This window comes from Globicephala melas, chromosome 17 (assembly GCF_963455315.2).
Source record: "Globicephala melas chromosome 17, mGloMel1.2, whole genome shotgun sequence".
NCBI lineage: Eukaryota > Metazoa > Chordata > Mammalia > Artiodactyla > Delphinidae > Globicephala > Globicephala melas.
Window position 1 is genome coordinate 69,325,067 of NC_083330.1, and position 19,876 is coordinate 69,344,942.

General features: G+C 37.9%; 1 protein-coding gene across 11 annotated transcripts in view; it reads right to left on the reverse strand.

Annotated features, from left to right (window-relative positions):
• CYRIB (CYFIP related Rac1 interactor B) overlaps positions 1–19,876 on the reverse strand; it is a 153,583-nt gene that overhangs the window by 41,845 nt on the left and 91,862 nt on the right. For all 11 annotated transcript variants that reach the window (XM_060287091.2, XM_060287089.2, XM_060287088.1 and 8 more), the window contains one exon: positions 11,603–11,641. Coding sequence is in view for 1 of the 11 variants with exons in the window: in XM_060287088.1 (XP_060143071.1) it covers positions 11,603–11,641 (39 nt within the window). In the remaining 10 variants the exon portion in view is untranslated. The remainder of the gene's footprint in view (positions 1–11,602; positions 11,642–19,876) is intronic.

Here is a 19,876-nt window from a genome sequence, read left to right on the forward strand (position 1 = left end):
AGCCCGCGAGCCACAACCACTGAGCCCGTGCGCCACAACTACTGAAGCCTGTGTGCCTAGAGCCCGTGCTCCGCAACAAGAGAAGCCACCACAATGAGAAGCCCGTGCACCGCAATGAAGAGTAGGCCCCGCTCGCCACAAATAGAGAAAGCCGGTGTGCAGCAACGAAGACCCAATGCGGCCAAAAATAAATAAATCATTTTTTTAAATTTCAAAATATCTCAGTTACCTCTTGTGATATAATAAGAAATATATATTTGACCTTTATCACCAGTTCCTAACACAGAGCTTCTAAATCCCTGGAATTTCCTGGGTGGCAAGGAGCCTCTTTTGTTTTTTAGATGATACTTGGCAAGCCCCTACTTAGCTTCAAGATGGGGACTGGTTGCCACAAAGACCAAGGCGTGACTATAGAGTTGGAACTTTCAGCCCCATTTCCTGACCTCTGGGGAGGGGAGAAGGACTGGAGATTCCCACAGAGCTGGGATTCTGGCTGGGGCGGCCTGTCTCCATGTGCCCTTAGCCACTCTGCTCTACTGAAATATGGCTTGATGTCAAATGAGAGCGAGCCTTAGACGTCAGGTTAAGGAATTTTATTCTCTCCAATGAATATACTCTGTAATCGAAGGGTCATGGGTGGCATTAAACATTTTTTAATTGTAAAAAAAGAATTGAGTTTGACCATCAATAGCCAATGATTTACCATCAGTCATGCCTACATAATGGAGCCTCCCGGTTGGTAAATGCACCTACATGCTGGGAGGGTGGCACAGCCCAACTCTACGGGGACAGAGCTCCTACGCTCAGTATACTTCCAGACCTCACCCTATGTACCTCTTTATCTGGCTGTTCATTTGTACCCTTTATAAAATCCTTTATAATAAACTGGAACGAGTAAGTGTTTTCCTGAGTTCTGTGAGTCATTAAAGCAGTTTGTTGAACCTGAGAAGGGGGTCGTGGGAAGCCCCAATATCGAGCTGGTTGGTCAGAAGTAGAGGAGGCCTAGGATTTGAGACAGGCGTCTGGAGTGGAGGGCAGTCTTACGGGATGCAGCCCTTAACCTGTGGGGTCTACACTCACTCCACATAGTGTTACAATTAAATGAATCATAGGACACCTAGACAGTGTCTGGAGAGCTGAAGAACTGGCTGGTGTGGGGAAAAAAGCCCACACATTTGGTGTCAGAGGCGGTGCCGGAAAACAGTCCAGAATTGGTGACAGAAGTTGTTTTAAGTAAAAACACAGACCCCAGCATCCTCTTTTTGCTCAGGCTTCCAACACTTGCGTAAATAAATACATATATTAAATTTCCTGTTTTAAAATATCTAGCAAGGTTTCTGCTTTCCTAGTTGAAATCTGACTTATACAGAGGAACTCACAGAGAGTAGCTTAATTCTTAACCTTACCAACACTATCTAATCTATCATCACCAGGTATTAGTGTACCTCTTAATAAACTGACTCTTTGATTCTCTTTACTCTGCAATATAAAGGAAGAGAAGCATGATGCAGCTACAATACCATCATACTAGTACTAAAATCTCACCACCAATCCCTAGCACAATGTATTTTATTAGTCTAGTGATTAACATGGAGTTAAGCTACTTGCCTTAAAGAAATATGACGTAAACAAAGAATGGAATGAAAATTGGGAGACTTGATTTCTAGTTTTGACTCTATCACAAAATATGTGACTTTACACAGGTCAGTTCACTTGGTAGACTGAATGTCTCACATTTGTTCTGGCGCTGAGTCTACATATGGTACGATATGCTGACATCTAGTGGATACACTTAAATTTAGTATTTTAAAAAGAAAAATTTTAGTTAAGCTATTTTATTTTTAAATTTTTTTTTCAATTTATTTATTTTTGGTCATGTTGGGTCTTTGTTGCTGCACGTGGGCTTTCTCTAGTTGTGGCAAGCAGGGCTATTCTTCGTTGCGGTGTGCGGGCTTCTCACTGCGGTGGCTTTTCTTGTTGCAGAGCACGGGCTATAGGCGCGCGGGCTTCAGTAGTTGCAGCGTGTGGGCTCAGTAGTTGTGGCTCGCAGGCCCTAGAGTGCAGGCTCAGTAGTTGTGGCGCACGGGCTTAGTTGCTCCTTGGCACGTGGGATCTTCCCGGACCAGGGCTCGAACTCATGTCCCCTGCATTGGCAGGTGGATTCCTAACCACTGTGCCACCAGGGAATTCCCAGTTAAGCTATTTTAAATAAAACACTCACTAGGATGCCTGGCTATGTGCAATAAGTACAATAAATTAGGAGACCAATGTTGCTCCTTAAATGGAAGTGAGCCATAATAAAAGAGTATTACATCAGATTGTCATGGCATCTTGGAGTTTGATTCAAAGATTACTAGTACTAGTACTCTTCTATGTACCCAGCCATTAAAAATTAAACCACCAATGCAAATTAGCTGCCTGAGTTGCAAATTTAGAGGAAAGAAATGCTTCCTCCTCTAACGTCCTGTATTCAGGGACAGACAAAGGTTATGAGAAGGAACAGTATAAAGTTCTGAAGTAAATAATTTAGGAGTATACAGGATGGTGTGTGATGGAAATATTAAAGCAAAACAAAACAAAACTGAAACTCAGAATTACCTATTTTATAAGGATTTATTATGAAAGTTTCTCTTTAAAAAAATATGATCACTGAACTGAATTCACTTTCTTAAAATTTACCACTATTTTCAAATCCAGGAAAAAATTATATATACCTATAGGTGGTAAAAATATACATGTTAAAATGCAAGGGAATGATAAACACAAAATTTAAGATACTGGTTATCTCTGGCAAGGGACAGGGCCATAGGACTGGGAAACTTCAAAGGTTTAGGAAATACTCTAGTCCCTCAATTACTGGTGGATTCATGGAAATCTTTTGTTTTTAGGCTTTTAAATTCACAAATAAAGGTATACATTCTTTTGTCTGTATCAATAATTCTAAAAATTTTAAAACTAAAGCCACTGATGCTCAGAGAAGACATGTGGCTCATTCAAAGATGCCCAACAAAAATGACCAGAGCGGAATTCAGGTGCCTGAACTCTCCCAAAACACATGCAGCAATGCATGGATGGTCCATTAAATGAAAATCTTACCATTATAAAACCCTAACTGTTATATCTAGCTGTTTACAGTGCCTGGTTGTTGCTATTGCTGTTTTAAATCAAACAATCTTTCCCTGGCTCCTATCTGCCAATCACTGTGACAAAGACTGAATAGCTGGCATTGAAAAATTCTCAGACAACTGGAAGAGACCAGACAGATAATGTGGCATGCTCCCATACAGAAGCATGCCAACACCTCTATGAACATACAGAAAAAGGAACACCTAACCAAAGGCTTCCCAGAGGAGCTGATTCTTAATTTTCTTATTTTCTATCTCTTTAAATTAGTAAATAATTCAAACATTAAAAATATCATATTCACATACTCTACCACCCAGCAATAACTTTGTGCCATAGTTGCTTCAGACTCTGGCCTACTTTTTTTGTGTAGTTAATCTCCCAACCTCTCCCAACCAACTTTCCTCTCTTCCCCTCTCACATCTCCTAAGGTAATCAGCATCTTCAAAACATGCTTCCTTGCCAAACATATTTTAAAAATTTTACTGCGAAGGTACGTATTCATAAACAACATAGTATTGTTCTGCTTTTCAATCTGCATACATGACACACTGTCCATATTCCTTTAAAACTCACTTTTCCCACTCAATGGTGTTTTGAGAATTATCCACGTTCAGTCATTTTAGATGTTACATACTGCGCCACTGTTCAAAGAAGCCAGTTTATTCATTCCCCTACTGAGGGACAATGGATGTTCAAATTCTCTCTATTAATGAGTTCTACTTTACACACAGTACCCATACTTTGTGCCTATGTAGAAGAGTTTCCACAGAACAGCTATTTAGAAATCAAAAGGCAGCTTTAACTTTACTAAACTGTACCAAATTGCTCTCCAAAGTACTTCTATCAATGCACTGTTCCACTAGCAAAAGACTTCCTCTCTCTTAGCCTCCAAAACCTCAAGCTTTAATTTTTAGATTGTGAAATATCTGATGTTTTAATTTGCATTTTCTTGATTACCAGTAATAAATGTGTATTTCTTTGTATGTTTATAGGCCATTTGTAAAATGTATGTTCATATCCTTTGCCACCTGTGCCATTTATTTTTTCCACTGTCTCTCAGCCCCACACCCACCTTTGCATACACTACTCTACTCCATACTGCTGGGGCTTCGGATCTGTAAACGACATCCCCTAGACATCCTGCCCTGCCAGCTGGGTTCCTGTTAGGTTATTTCGATAAGCGGCACTAGAGGGCGAGGAGAAGGCTGAAGAAAGAGAGAAGCTTCCTGTTTCTAGCCAACACAGACTAGCAGTTGCTGTAGGAGAAGTTTGGTTGGGGTGATTCCAGTATCCAATGCCCCAGTTAGAGACAGAAGTCTAGCAGAGGTAGCAGCTTAACTCTGGTGGCAGCAGGCAACACCCCACCTTTTTTTGTCACTCTATTCCTCTCCTTCTCCCTTTTGCTCTTCCAGTCTTTCTAATACCTTTAATGACCAATCCTCTATGTTACATTCCCTCTATTTGAAATACTGAGTAGTATGTTTTCCTAACTTGACTCCAACTGATACACCACCCATTCTTTCCCCCAACTGGGCTTTAGGAATTCTAAATACCAATCTTTTGGTGCTTATATACATAGCAAATACTTTCTCCTAGTCCGTAATATGTCTTAACTTTGTTTACGGTGCCATTTGTTCCATGCAATCCAATTTTTCATCATATTTTTGTGGTCTGTGCTTATTGTTTAAGTAATGCTTCATCCTCAAAACTACCTTAGCAATTCCTGGCCTTTTATTCACTCATGTGATTGTCAGGTTCTACAAAAAAAAAAATCTCGATGGGACTTTGATTTGATTTTCCATTAAATATACACACACACACATATATATATATATATTATTCTGAGGCAAAATTGCCATTTTTTATAAAATATCAACAATTTTTTCATTTAATCTATGAATATGGTAGATTACATGAATATATTTTCTACTTCTAAACCATCCATGCATTCCTGGGACCAACTCTATTTGGTCAGTTAAAGAAATACATATTCCTAGATTTGATTTACTAATATTTTACTTTGGATTATTCATGTAAGACCAACCAGTAATTTTTCTCTCTGTTCTTATCTGGTTTTGATATTTTATATATTGGCTCTTTCTTTTCTATAGAACAGTTTACAGAAGATAGAGCACATCAGTTCATTGATGAGTTTTATGGGAAAGTTCTTCCAAACATCTTTTTCATCTTTGAACCTCTAGCCTCTGGCAGACATTCTATTATACAGTCACTACTCAATAAACATTAGCTGAATTAATGAATGAATTAAAATTCAAGTAAAAAAAGCTTGTTCATCAAAGAAGAGCATATCTAAACGAAGGGCATCCTGTAAAAGGTGTAGCTTTAGGTCAAATGAAACAAACTGCAACTTTACAAAGTAGGGAGTGGGACTTCCCAGAGGTTCCAGCAGTTAAGACTCTGCGCTTCTACTGCAGGGGGCGCGGGTTCGATCCCTGGTGAAGGAGCTAAGATTCCCACATGCCGTGTGGTGCGGCCAAAAAACAAAAAAAACCAAACAAAAAACACACAAAGTAGGGAGTAAGTTTATGGAATGTGTTGCCTACAAAGGGGTAATGCAAATATAAGCTCCACAAAGTTGAGAAACCCAATCAAGGGCAAGGTTAGCAGGCAAAGGTTTACTGCTAACACATCAAAGCTGGTCTAGACAGCACTGACACCTTCCCACAACACCCTTTATCACCACTGAACTAATCATCATCGGTATTTCTCGTGTTCCTATGCATTACAGCAACGAGAGCCCAAATTCTTAAAATCTTGATCCTACAACACAACAGTCATCCTCAGAAAAATCGCTTTTTAATATATTTTGGCACGGAGGTTAAGGGCTACAGAGGTTCTCATCCACTACATATAAACATTCTGCCTCACCCTCCAGGAATCAGAGTGCCTCTGATTCCTCTCTCAGCCACCAAACTACAGCAAAAACGGCAAGGAAGTTGGGCCTCAATGCCAAGTTAGGAGGTCTCAAGGTAGTGAAAGGATAAAATATGAACCTGTCATCATTCTTTTCCCCTCAGAGATTTCAGAGGAGGAGAAAGAGGGGGGAAAGCAGGAGACCTCCAATCTCAAGGAAATCTTCCAGGATTTGATATATAGGAATAAGCATTTCTAGTTATCTTTTTATGATTGAAATGGTCAAGAGGCTCTTAAAAATTGACCTTCCGGGACTTCCCTGGCAGTTCAGTGGTTAAGACTCTGGGCTTCAGGCTTCCCTGGTGGCGCAGTGGTTAAGAATCCACCTGCCAATGCAGGGAACACGGGTTAGAGCCCTGGTCCAGGAAGATCCCACATGCCGAGGAGCAAATAAGCCCATGAGCCACAACTACTGAGCCCGTGTACCACAACTACTGAAGCCCACGCGCCTAGAGCCCGTGCTCCGCAACAAGAGAAGCCACTGTAATGGGAAGTTCACGTACCACAACAAAGAGTAGCCCCGCTCGCCTCAACTAGAGAAAGCCCACACGCAGCAACAAAGACCCCACGCAGCCAAACAAACAAAAAAAAGACTCTGTGCTTCCACTGCAGGGGGCATGGGTTCGATCCCCGGTTGGGGAGCTAAGATCCCACATGCCGCACAGCACGGACAAAAAAATGAAAATAAAAAAAACTGTCCTTCTACTTTCCCTCATAATTTGAACTAAAAAGATAAAGTATTCCCTGAAGTGAGAAGTCCCTTTTTTTTTTTTTTGGTGGACTGAGGTTTCTTCTTAACATTAATAGTCGCCATGAGGAGTGAAAGCTATCAGGCAGGATGGCTTAATATCCAATCATCAATGAGTAAGTGAATCTTAGACCAGGAAGGGACCATCTACGCTGGCCTTGGACTTTGAGCTTCCAGAACAGTGAGAAATAAACTTCTGTTGTTTATAAGCCACCTAGTTTATGACACTTTGTTAAAGAAGCCCAAACTAAGACATGCACTAAAATGGAAGACTCAAGCTTGACCATCTAACCTTAGTAAGAACTTATTCTACAACATCGATCTATGCCAAGTAGTCATTTAGCCTCTACTTAAATACTTTACTCCGCACGACTACATCCAAAGAGTAAGTCATTCTGTTTTCAAATGACAAATTTTTAGACTCAAGTCAATTTTTAAAAACTTTTTAAGAAACTTCAGCCAATAATCAAATGATACACACTTAATCTGACATGAATTCAACCCTCAAGAATCACACAAAACTTGTATTAAGCTGAAACTCACCCACTTGTTAATTTCTCCTCATTGGTCCCAGTTTCCACTGGCCTCTTGGAAACAAACTAACCAAACAATCCCTGTGTTGCTTGACAACTCATCAAACATTTGAAGTAGCTTAAAATATATTAAACTGAGGTAAAAGAAAGTTATGCATCAGACTATACACACACACACACACACAGACACACACACAGACACACACACACACACACACACACACACACACACACACACACACACACACACACACACACACACACACACACACACACACACACACGCTCACGTATGCAAAAAACTACAAGATAATCTCCTGTCTCGTAATTACGAGGATTTAGCTTCTGAAAGAACTTTATTTAGAAGGGTTTATTTAGGAAATTAAGGACCTTCTTAAACATTACAGACTGAAGGAACTAAGGGCAACAGAATTCATTTTTCCCTGAGCAACTATAACCTAACTTTTATATCCAAAGCACCTCGCAGAGGTGCTAATGGAAAGTAATTACTAAATGAAAAGTAAAAGTCAATGAATGAGATCTTACTGTGTATCACATAATATGCTAAAGTATTACAGATACAGTATTATCTCATAAAATCCTCAACTATTTTATGTGGTTAGTTAGCACCATAATCCTTATTTTACCTCTGAGCAACCTGAGGTCAGAAAGATTAAGTAACTTGCTCAAGGTCAACAATTAGTAAACAATGAAGGTGGAATTCTCACTGAGGAAATTTGGCTCCCAACATTTCTCTTAACCATATGGCCGTACTGCTTCTTGGTCATAAATAAAAGTACACATAATTTATCCGAAAGGAGTTAAGAAATTTTTCAATTATTCCTAAAAGAAATTAATTCAGTACCAGCATTAAAATTTCTAAATTAGGAATAAAACTCTCACAGAAAAAAAATTTCAAGGAAAAAAAAATACGATGACTAGAAAAAGACAACAGATGCTAACTAAGAAATGTCCTTAAATATTTCTCTACCTTGTCAGATTGTTCTGTTTGAGCCTGGCACGCTAAAGGAATTTAAAAGGAATTAGGGACTTCCCTGGTGGCGCAGAGGTTAAGGGTCCGCCTGCCAATGCAGGGGACACGGGTTCAAGCCCTGGTCCAGGAGGATCTCACATGCCACAGAGCAACTAAGCCCATGGGCCACAACTACTGAGCCTGCGCTCTAGAGCCCGCGAGCCACAACTACTGAAGCCCGCGCACCTGGAGCCCGTGCTCCACAATAAGAGAAGCCACTGCAGTGAGATGCCTGCGCACCGCGACGAAGAGTAGCCCCCGCTCGCCGCAACTAAAGAAAGCCCACGTGCAGCAACGAAGACCCAACGCAACCAAAAATAAATAAATTTATAAAAAAATTAAAAATAAAAGGAATTTAAACGTTTTCCTTGTTCTTGAACTTAAATTAAAATCTCTTACACATAACTTCTCCAGGCTCATCATAATCAAACAGAATACAAAAACAAAATATAAATTTTCTCTTCTTTGTAATCATATAAGTTTTAAGATACATACTTCAATAATTTTTCTACATTTTGTACATCTTTAAATCAGTATCTTAAAAGATTATATGATATCTCTCTTAAGAGATAATGCTAAAAAGACTCCAACAGGGGTCATTCATTACACTTTGATCTTTCAGAGGAGGTGGTAATTAAAACCACTTATATATGCTTTATTTATATCATTTTTAAAAATAGTACTTTACTTCAGTTAGAGAGTAGACAGATTCCCTCAGTAAATTTAACAAACATACTCTATAATTATTTTCAAATACCATGGTCTGATACCTTTCACTAACTAATGTTATAAAAGCTGATTTACCCAAAAACAAACCAAAAAAAAACTGATTTACAAAAAATTGGAGGTAATCTACTGTTTCTCAGTATAGTGGAGCATATTACTTTTAAATGAATTTTTGAAACCATTAAGTAAGACCAAAATGCAGTATGTGTATATCATATAAACTTTTTTGAATTAAGTATGCTACCCAATAATTATAGCTTTTAAAGTTTCTCATAGCATATACAAGGACAACACTTATATAAATCCAAGGTCAAATCACTTAACTACTTTGAATCTTTTTACCATATGTCTAAAGTTGCTGGGAGGGAGAAAGGAGAAGAGAAAGGATGGAAATGAAGGGAATGACAAGGGATAGAAAATCTGAGGCCAGAATATAAGGTTCATGAAATGACTTGAAATCATGTAGCTCAATTCTCTAAATTCATAAAAGAAGGGAACTGAGGACTAGAGAAACTTGGTGACTTGGGCAAAAGCAGCAAATTAGTTTTTTAAAAGTGGGGCTTATTCCAATGACGCTGACAGTGCAGCTTTTAAGAACATCTTTAGAATATGGCATCAGAGTCAGATCACACTGATAGAAAGAATCAAGGACCGCGACCAAAAAAAAGGAAAAAAAACAAAACCAAACCAAAAAACCCAAACAAACACCATGAAAGTCAGACACCCCTTCCATGTCCTCTTCAAAACAAATATTAGGGCTATTTTTGTCATCAACCAAACTTCAATACACCTGCCATTCCCTTTATTAGTAGTCAGCTACAAGGTCCTGGACATTCAAATTTAGTGACACCATTCCAGGCTCTTCCTGGCTTAGGCTGGCATGTTCTCATGTATAGTTCATACCCCTGAAGTAAATGGAAGACACTTGGTGACTTCTTACAAGTCTTGACCTTTTTTTGTGCTTCCATAACACAAGCATCAGAGCACTTACTATTTGCGTCCTTCCTATGACAATTATGACATTTCTCTTGTTAAACTTTTAGCATCTCAAACTGATATGTTACTTTCTACATGTTTATTTCATGTTCCCTGAACAAGAATGTGAGGTCTTTGAAGGCAAGCACTCTCCAGGGCTTCACACTTATCTTCTGTTCCCTTTTCTATAGAATATGCTGTTGTTTCTCTGATTATTGATCAGCAAACAGAAGTTTCTTCAAAGCTATTTCGGTTAGAATATTTCTTAAGGAATGGATGTATAACTCTACTTCTGTAAGATTAGTTATACAGAACATAAAAAACTACACTTACTCAAATATGATGGAGAAAGAAAGGTCTAGCTGACTTTTCACTAATAGGAGTTCTTAATCTGAGGTTCAGAGAGAGAATTCAGTGATCTGCTGAATCTGGATGGGAAACTTCTTACTAACCTCTATGTGAGATTTAGCAATTCCTTCAATTAAGATTATAGGTAAAAAACCACAGTAGGACTAGAAATATCTATGAATTTGTCATTAATAAACATCACAGGTATTTTCACATTACATTACAATTACTGCAAACTCATCATTATTCAAAATTGCAGTACTTAGCAGAATTGTCACTAAAGCTTATTCTCTAATGTGAGAAGCATATATAATACTCTAACAAAAAATTGCATTTTTAATATTTGTTAACTACATTTCAATACTAACTGGTTTCCTTTTTAAATCTATGCATTTTACTTCATAAAATCATGGATTATTATTAGAATTCATGGAACAAAAAAATGGTTGAGAACTCCTGCACTGTAACACAGAGAGTAGGTGAGATGATTACAATTCCAAAGGACTACTATGATAACTGTCATATCAGTTCTAATAAAATGACAGGCAAGTTTTGAAATATAAATATCTGTTTATAATTAGAAAGAACACAGAGACTTTAAGCTGATCATTTTCACTTGAAGAACACAAAGTATGTGTATAGAAAAATTACATTTTCAAATATCTATTAACTTGTTATAATTAAAACAATTATAGGATTATAAATGGTTAGGTACTCAGGACCCTTTAACGGTAATTATTTTTTTGTTGTGGTTGTGTTCTTTACTTTCAAGACTTTATAAAAGGACCAAAAGCCATTATAGGTAGAAGTGTCTTTCCTTCTAGCTAGCTTTCAAATATATATATACATTTTATTTTTAACTACTACAATTATGGCTTAGACATTTTTTGATCAATTATACTGGTGACAGCTAAAATGACTTAAAAAGGAATTCAAAGAAAAACACATACCTCTCCTATTGAAAGGAAGCTGCAAAAAAAACTTCTAATTAATCTATATTACTTCCCATTCTAAGCCAGAAACTAAACAATATAGGGTATTTCCTACAGACATTTTTAGCAGTTCAGTATTATATACAGAACATTTTCCTTAATTTATATTTAGTCAATATAGTTTTTTATTTAAATCATAACTTTTCATTTGTATTTGAATAATCATTTCCCCGAAAGACATATTTACCTTCAGCCAGTGCTGGTGATTCTGTTCTTGTCCCTCTATCTGTTTAAAGAAAGAAAAAAGGAAGAAAGTCTAAAACATTATTTTAATTTAAAACAAGTTTTAATTTTATGAAAACTAACTTTAACAACAAAGTTCATCAATGCTATCACATACCACATGCATGAGCCATATATTTCTCCCCTTGGATTAACTCAACAACTATTTATGGAGGACTTACTAAGAGTAACGCATGATCTTAAGCCCTGAGAAATACCAATAGGTGATACAACACCCTAGTTGTCACCCTCAAGATATTAAAAGACAAGCAGGTGTACCAAGAAAAGTACACAGTTCTCATCATAGCTTATGAAGCAGGAGATAACAAGGGAAAAAAAATTAGTAATTCTTCTTTATTCACATACCAAGAGAAAAAATTAGTAATTCATCTTTATTCTTGTAAAATTATCAAAAGAGGCATATTTCTATATTCTTATCACAGTTTAAGTTGTTTCAATGTATTAAAAAATCAGTTTTATTACAGGCACTAAGATCCTTATATTCCATGACAATAACCTATTATAAGCCAGAGGCACATTGGCAAAACTCACCGAACCACAAAGTCCTCTCTAGGACTGGTTTTACTTTTTCAAAGCCTTATTAAACAATTTTAGGTGAAATGAAATTTTAAGAATGAGTTTACTCTAACTTTGCAACTAAGAACAAAGCCAGATAACAAACTAGCTTAATTCACAGAGTGAGGAGATACATTTGGCTAATGTAACTAATCACCTTTATGTGAAATTTTCTTCCCCTAATTATTTATCTTATATAACCTAAGAGTCCCAGATTAACAAATATAACAAAAATTTCTATGTATAAAAGACTGGTAACATCTTGAGGGAACTGGGCACTGTCATCCAAGCAGGTAAGTGATCTGACACAGTCTTCCCAAGGCCAAAATGTGGCACTGTGTCTCTGACAGATTAAAAAAAAATAAAAACAAGAATCCAGGAACCAAAAGATGAAAAGTAGACTGGCAACCTTAGGCTCCACTGGGTTAAAAATTCTGATTCTGCAGGAGAAGGGGAGGCGCTTCAGTCAGGAGCTACAGGAAGAATTCCAAAGCAATAATCAAACGGGAGAGGAATGAGGGGACGTGGCAGCGCGGGGCGGCGGGGGGTGGGGGTCCTGTAGACTGACCCTAACAACCACGAGGACTTATGGCTGCTGCTACACAACAGGCACAGGAGAGAGGGTATCGCGAACCTAGGGGATTCGACTGAGGCTGCCGTGCCCAGGGATAACTGGAAATGGGCAGCTGCAGCAACTATGGCCCGACAAGGATAAAGTCACTACAGGCACTGATCCCCTGGGGAAGAAAATCTGGGTCACTCTACCAGGAGAATGGATCAGCCTGTTGAACTGCTGGCTGAAGGTGAGGAAAATCTAGAATAAGCAGTGGACTGAAATAATGAACGTTATTCCACTAACCCTCCTGCTATAAGTCTGATGTAGAGACTGTGGCCAGCCACCACCTTGAAAGCTTCGCAGTAAAGGGCAAGCATTCAATGGAGGGTACAAGAGGGTGGGCTGTATGGGACACCTCTCAAGCTCTGCCTCACATCTGCAGTACAGCTGAGGCACCTCCCCTTAGCTGCTTGCTGCACTGCTAGGGCTCACTTCTCGCTCAAAGGCTTTGCAATAAGAGATACCTAATGGAACTCTTCGGCCATCCTGAGTCATAATGAACCTGGAAGCATGAAGGTATTAATACCAACACGCTGGGCAACCCCTAACCGATGGGGGGATGAGGTCTGGTAGATAAATACCTTCTTCTTCCCACCAAAAGGCATATTCTTCATGTCTTCTGAGGGCTTCCTAAGGATCAAGCCCCAGCTGCTCACAGAACTGACCAGGTCAATAATACACCCTTAGACTGACTTTCCTTCTCTGTATTACGTGCCCTAGTTCTCCAACTTCTGTTTCTTGTTACTATTTCCCCAAATAAATCACCTGCCTAAAAAGTCCCTGTCTCAGGCTCTGCTTTGGGGGTGAAGCCAGGTCTAGACACTTGTCCTTCAGGATACCACACCTCCTTCCTTTCTGTCCCACCTCACTAGATGCTCCTTCATCTCCTTTGCTGAACTCCTCTTCTCTAAAATCCCTGAATGCTGACACGTCCCAGGGCTCAGTCCCAGGTTCTCCACTCTCTTTGTGACTTCATCCCATCTCAGACTTTCTGGATCATCTATATAGCTCAAATTTATTTATCCAATCCAGACATTTCTCTCCACCTCCGCACTCTCATAGCACTGCCTACTCAGTATTTCCACTAGGATGTTTTAACAGAGACCTCAAACTTAACATGCTCAAAACTGAACTCCATCTCACTCCCCAAACCTGATCTGCCCGCAGTCTCCCTCCTCTCAGTTGATGGCACTTCTGTCCGTACAGCTGCTCAGGTAAAAACCTTGGATTCCTCCGCAGCTACTCTTTCTCATACATCCCATATTCAACTCAAACTCTCCCTACCTAAAATCTTCATGGCTACTATTCTATCTCCTGTTTACTCAATGTTGAAGGTTCAGCGCAGCATTAGCAGTATTAGATCTACTATTACTTCTGTATTCAAGCGCCTCTAGAACAGGCGTTGCAAAGTTAGATGCTGAGACCATGTTAGAAGTGCTAAGTGGGGCTTAATATCTACAGAGTGCCAGAGCTATTAACATGCCAGATTGAAAATACAGGTGATCGATCCAATGCAAAGTACTCATATAAAACAATTTTTAGATGTTATAAAGTAATTAAATAAGTTTTGGAAACACTCAGTAGGCAAAAGAAACAGTCTGAGGGCTATATTTGGTTGATGAACCATCAGTTTACAACTTCTGCTCTAGAACTCTGTATTGTCTATAATTGATATAGTATTAATCCTTAATCTTTTACTTTCCTCCATCAGTTAGGAGATGAATGGAAGTTATTTATATTCAAAGCCTAACTGCTCTGGTTTTCCTCAAAAGCTCCTCTTGGATCAATGCTACTACAAATGGAATGAATAAACACATTTTTGCTTTTTCTGCCAAAGGAAAACTTCCTTCCCTAAGACCCAATGCAGCCACCCAGAAATAAAACAAGTGGCTTGGCTGGCCACTTGCATAAACCACAGGAGAAAAACCAGTGCCACTTACATAAAACCACAGGGAAAAAGTTCCATTGATTCTAATTTTTAATAAATCAAGAAATAATAAAACACTTGTAACTGTTTTCACCCTTAGAAATCAAATGTCAGGTCCTAAGTAATGAATATTAGATAATATGTAAATTAGATAATCCAAGCATCTAAAATCTTTAAACCTAGAGGTTCCTCAAGTGTTAAAATTTCTCTGCCTCCAGCAAAACATAAGAGTTATGACTTCAGAGCACTGTCAGCCACATTTACAGCTTTCCAATATTTTGAATGATGGTAAATAAATCTAACTGCATTAAATAAATGGTGTTGAAATAATCCCATGAAAAAATGAGATACAACCTTCTCAACCTAGATTGCATTCCTCCTTCACTTGGGTACATGATAAAATCTAATTGAATTCAATTTGTTTAAGCTCCCCTCAACATACACAAAGCAATTTAAAAAGCCATCTTAGAAACAGAAAAGAGCACTTGAAATAAAGGGCCTATTGACCATGTTTGCAAATCAGACAATACTACAAAAGTGCATTATTACATAATTCCAACAAATATCTGATTAAGTTTTAAATTTGAGAACTTGAAAAGGTTATTCTATATCTATTTGAGAAAAAAGAAACATGCAAATCTACAAAATTTTTTTGAAAGACAGAAGAACAGGTGAGATGGACTCATCCTACTCATTAATAATTAAAACACTGTGGAACTGGTATAGATATATAGTGAGGGGAAGAGAACAGACATCAGAATAGGCCCAACTGTATATAAATGTAAAACAAAAAAACACCACCAAATATTTATCAGAAAGTCTATTTATGTATACAGCACCAAAATAGATACCTACAAGATACTATGATGAAAAAGACTGTGCTCTCTAAAAATGTCTAGTCTTACTATAGCAATTTAAATGTTCAAGGTAAAAATGAGTAGCATGAGTAACAGCTACATACAGTGCCGTGGCAATTACAAAATTCCAGCTAGGAAATCAGGTATTAGAAAAGATTTTATGAAGCTATGGAGCTCTGGTAGCTAAAGTAGATTCTGAAGAATGAATAGCATCTGGACAAGAAGGTAAAAAGTACAAAGAGAACATTCCATGTGAGGAATGTATAAAGTAGTCATCACAGGGCAATGAAGAAAGAAAACTTTATTTAATAAATGGTGCTGAAATAATTCCATGAAAAACTAAGATACAACCTTCTCAGCCTACATATTCTAGATAGAGAAGAGTTTAATTTCTTAAAGCTAAATCTCAAAAAATAGAAAATAATACCTTACTTATCTTTAGACGAATAACTTGAAGCACTATAAGAAATTTAAAATGGAGAGAATCAACCATATAAAAATTTAACATAAAGGAAATCTAAAATGTTTTAATAGTTCATGTAAATATACACAAAATCACATCAAGAGAGGAAAAGATTATCATGGTAATTTGTATGAGAAAGCAAAACAGTAAACACATATATGAAAAAATGTATATTCCCTAATAATAAAAAGGAAATATAAGCAAAGTGGTTTATAACACTGATTCTGGAATGAGATAAACCTGGGCTGAGTTTCCACTTATTTAAATTATTAGGTTATCTGTAAAATGTTATCTGAGCATCAGTTTCATTTATCTGTAAAATAGCAAAAATAATCTTAAAGATTGTATGAAGATTAATGGAAATGACAGTTTTGTTGAACATAATCACTATTTTTCTCATTTAATATTAAAATTACAACAATATATACATATCTATTTTGATATTCTATCTCGAGTACACTATACTTAAAAGTATCCATGTCTAAGACACTGCAGAAAAATACATGAATACAAATCTCAGGCTTCTATGTCATCCTACACCATAATTACTACCACAAAGCTGGTTTCATGAGAAGAAAGTGTGAAGGTTACATTAAGGGCCCCACTCCGTGCTATACCAAGAACTACATTTTCTATATTGATAAATTATCAAGGTATATATAATATATACGATCAACCTTGATATTATGTAATAATTAATACCTTCTCTAACTATATAATCCTTTGATACTACATAACTTAAATACATCTTAAATTGGCACTATCAGTAAATGCGTAAACTCTATTGTAAACTCATGCTCCCAAAGGTATAAATTATAGACATTTCTCATGAGTCTAAAGAAGTTGTATTATCTCCAGGAAGAAGTAAATTTACAAGTAACAGTTGAATAGACAGCTGCAGGTCTTCAGAACATGACTTTATTTTTGTAGGTTCTAAAAATTTCTTATAATTTTCATTTTCCCTTTTACTATAAGAGCAACACATGCTCACTAAACAAAATACAGAGGGAAAATAGAAAGAAAAAATATCACTACCTGTAATCCCACAACCAAAGCTAACTACTTGTAACAATTTATTTCATTCCCTTCTAATGCTTCTTCTATGCATATCTGTACACAATTGAACACCATTTTCTTTGTATGCATCCTGTTTTTTATCATTCATATCATAAGCACCGTTTTCACATCATTAAAAATTCTTCCCAAATCATTACATCCCATCCTATCATATGGGTATATCACATTTTTTTCAAACACTTTCCTACTACTGTACATGCTATATCCAGGGCCTCCAAAAGCACATAAAGACTTTGTGCAGATTAGCAAAAGTTATCCCATTCTCAAATTATGAACTGGTATTTTATTGTACAACTTGAACAACTACACAAGGTAGCTGTGCCAGGGTTGGGGTTCAAGAACCCCAGCAAGCAACAGATCTGGCTGTGCATACATGTATCCCTGCCCATGAGTCATGCTCTTGCGTACTCACAAAAATAACCCCTGGACATCAAGGCACAAATATGCCTAAGCCAGTGCCAGACACGCCTGCCCCAGATTTCTCAGAAGAGACTACGACATTAGTTCCTGTCAGAGGGGGTGGTAGGGGTAGGGAGGTGGGAGTTTGAGAATCATCCCCTAAAAGGGCAGGTAAGTGAAAAAATAATCTCAGGGGATGCCTGGAACTGAATCCAGACAAGACACTGTTGTACACACCAGTGTGGCCGTGAGCATGAGCACTCCTGAGTCCAGACACGCCACAGATGCTGCTGTGCATCTACATACCAGGCAACCGCTGCTCCAAAGTGTGGCCAGAAGGCCTTGATCCTTAAACCCAGCCATGACCTCAGAAGTGACATTTCTGTGTTGTGCCTGATATACAGATGTGGCCCCTTTGTGCAGAGAACAATGTGAATAATTATCCTGGCTATGACCAACACAAATCTTTGTTGAAATAAGTTTAAACTAAGATACGTAGAGGTCTTGATACCTAATGCCAAATTGCTTTACAAAGGTGTGTTCCAATCTATACTGTCATCAGAACCATGCATCCTGGACAGGAGCTTCATTGTTTAAAAAGTGTGCCTGTGGGGCTTCCCTGGTGGCGCAGTGGTTGAGAGTCCGCCTGCCGACGCAGGGGACACGAGTTCGTGCCCCGGTCTGGGAAGATCCCACATGCCGCGGAGCGGCTGGGCCCGTGAGCCATGGCCGCTGAGCCTGCGCGTCCGGAGCCTGTGCTCCGCAACGGGAGAGGCCACAACAGTGAGAGGCCCGCGTACCGCAAAAAAAAAAAAAAAAAGTGTGCCTGTATGTGTGCTTGTACACATACACATACAATATGGTGCCTTCTTCCACACTGCTTTTATTGAACTACTAATATAGTAGTTTTTCCTCCGCATTTGTAAAACTAACCCTTTCTCATTTTTCTATCAAGGCCTTACTTATTTTTAAGAGGATCACTGTCAAGTTTGAACTTCCTAGATCAAACACTCAATATAAATGTATATGATAAAGTTAGATATGGTCTTTAAATATTATCTTTCTGTCTACTAGGCTGCCATTTCATACGTACTTATGGTGTTTGAGACACTATGCTAAGCACTTGGCATGATTTATTTCATTGAAGGCTAACAATCTAATGAGATTAAAATTATTACCCTCTTTTCCTTGATGAGGCTTTAAAGGGTGAAGTAGCTTACCCAGAGTCACGAGAGAGGGAGGGGTGAAAGTAGAGAAGAAGGAAAGGGAAAGAGGGGGAGGAAGGCAGGGAATAGGTGAGAGAACTATTTTTCAGGAAAATGTTAAAGCAGTAACAGTTACAATATTCCTTTCTGTAAATGTGACTTTCTGTAAAATAAATACTACTTCCCTACTAACTTCCTCGTAAAATTACAATGATTCCTTAAAAAACAACCCACAGCAGCGTAACTGGAAACCCTGAGGCAGGGGCTTCATAAAAATGATCACCAGGCTTTGGGAACATTATGCAGAACCTTCTTACTTCTGGATCTCCTGGCTACCGTCATCGCCTTGCCCTGATTACTGGACTTTCTACAATGGGATTTCTCTAATACCTAAATTCAGGTATGTTTTGGAACATACGGCAGCAAACATATTGTAAGATGCATTTGTGGACAACAGGTGCTGCAACCATCCCAACCTAAAGATTCCACAGGCTTAAGATATATTCTGTAAAACAAATACATACCCTATTTTTGCAGTCCCATAAACTCAAATTCTGTAAAACAAATGCTTGTTTCAAAGAAAATAGTTTTCAGTGTTGTTCATGTAATCTACTCCATATATTCAAAATCCCTTATATAATTTACACATAGGATTTAATTTTAAAGGAATGGTAAATAAGAAGAGAGGTAATAACAGGAAAAATTTACAATTCTATATGTAAGGCAAATATCATTTTCCCTAGGGTCAATTTTAGAAAAGATCAAATAAATACCTACTTGTTTAATTATACTTCCTCCTAAGAACATAATGCCCCAAAAGCATCCTAAGTCACTGTATTAGCACTGAAATGACTATCTTTTCCAGCTTCTTGCCCTGTTTCATCACCTCTACCCCTCCCATCACTGCCACTCTCTCCACTCTTAGTCCTACTCTGAATTAAAAAGTTTTAAAAAACAAACTATGACTAAATTTGGTTCATCTCAGAAATGCAAAGTCGGGTCAGAAAACCTAGAACTGATTTTTACCACATTAACAGATTAAAGGAAAAATACTCACATATGAACAGGTAAAGATGCAGAAAGAGCTTTTGATGAGAGCTATACTTACGTGTAATTAAA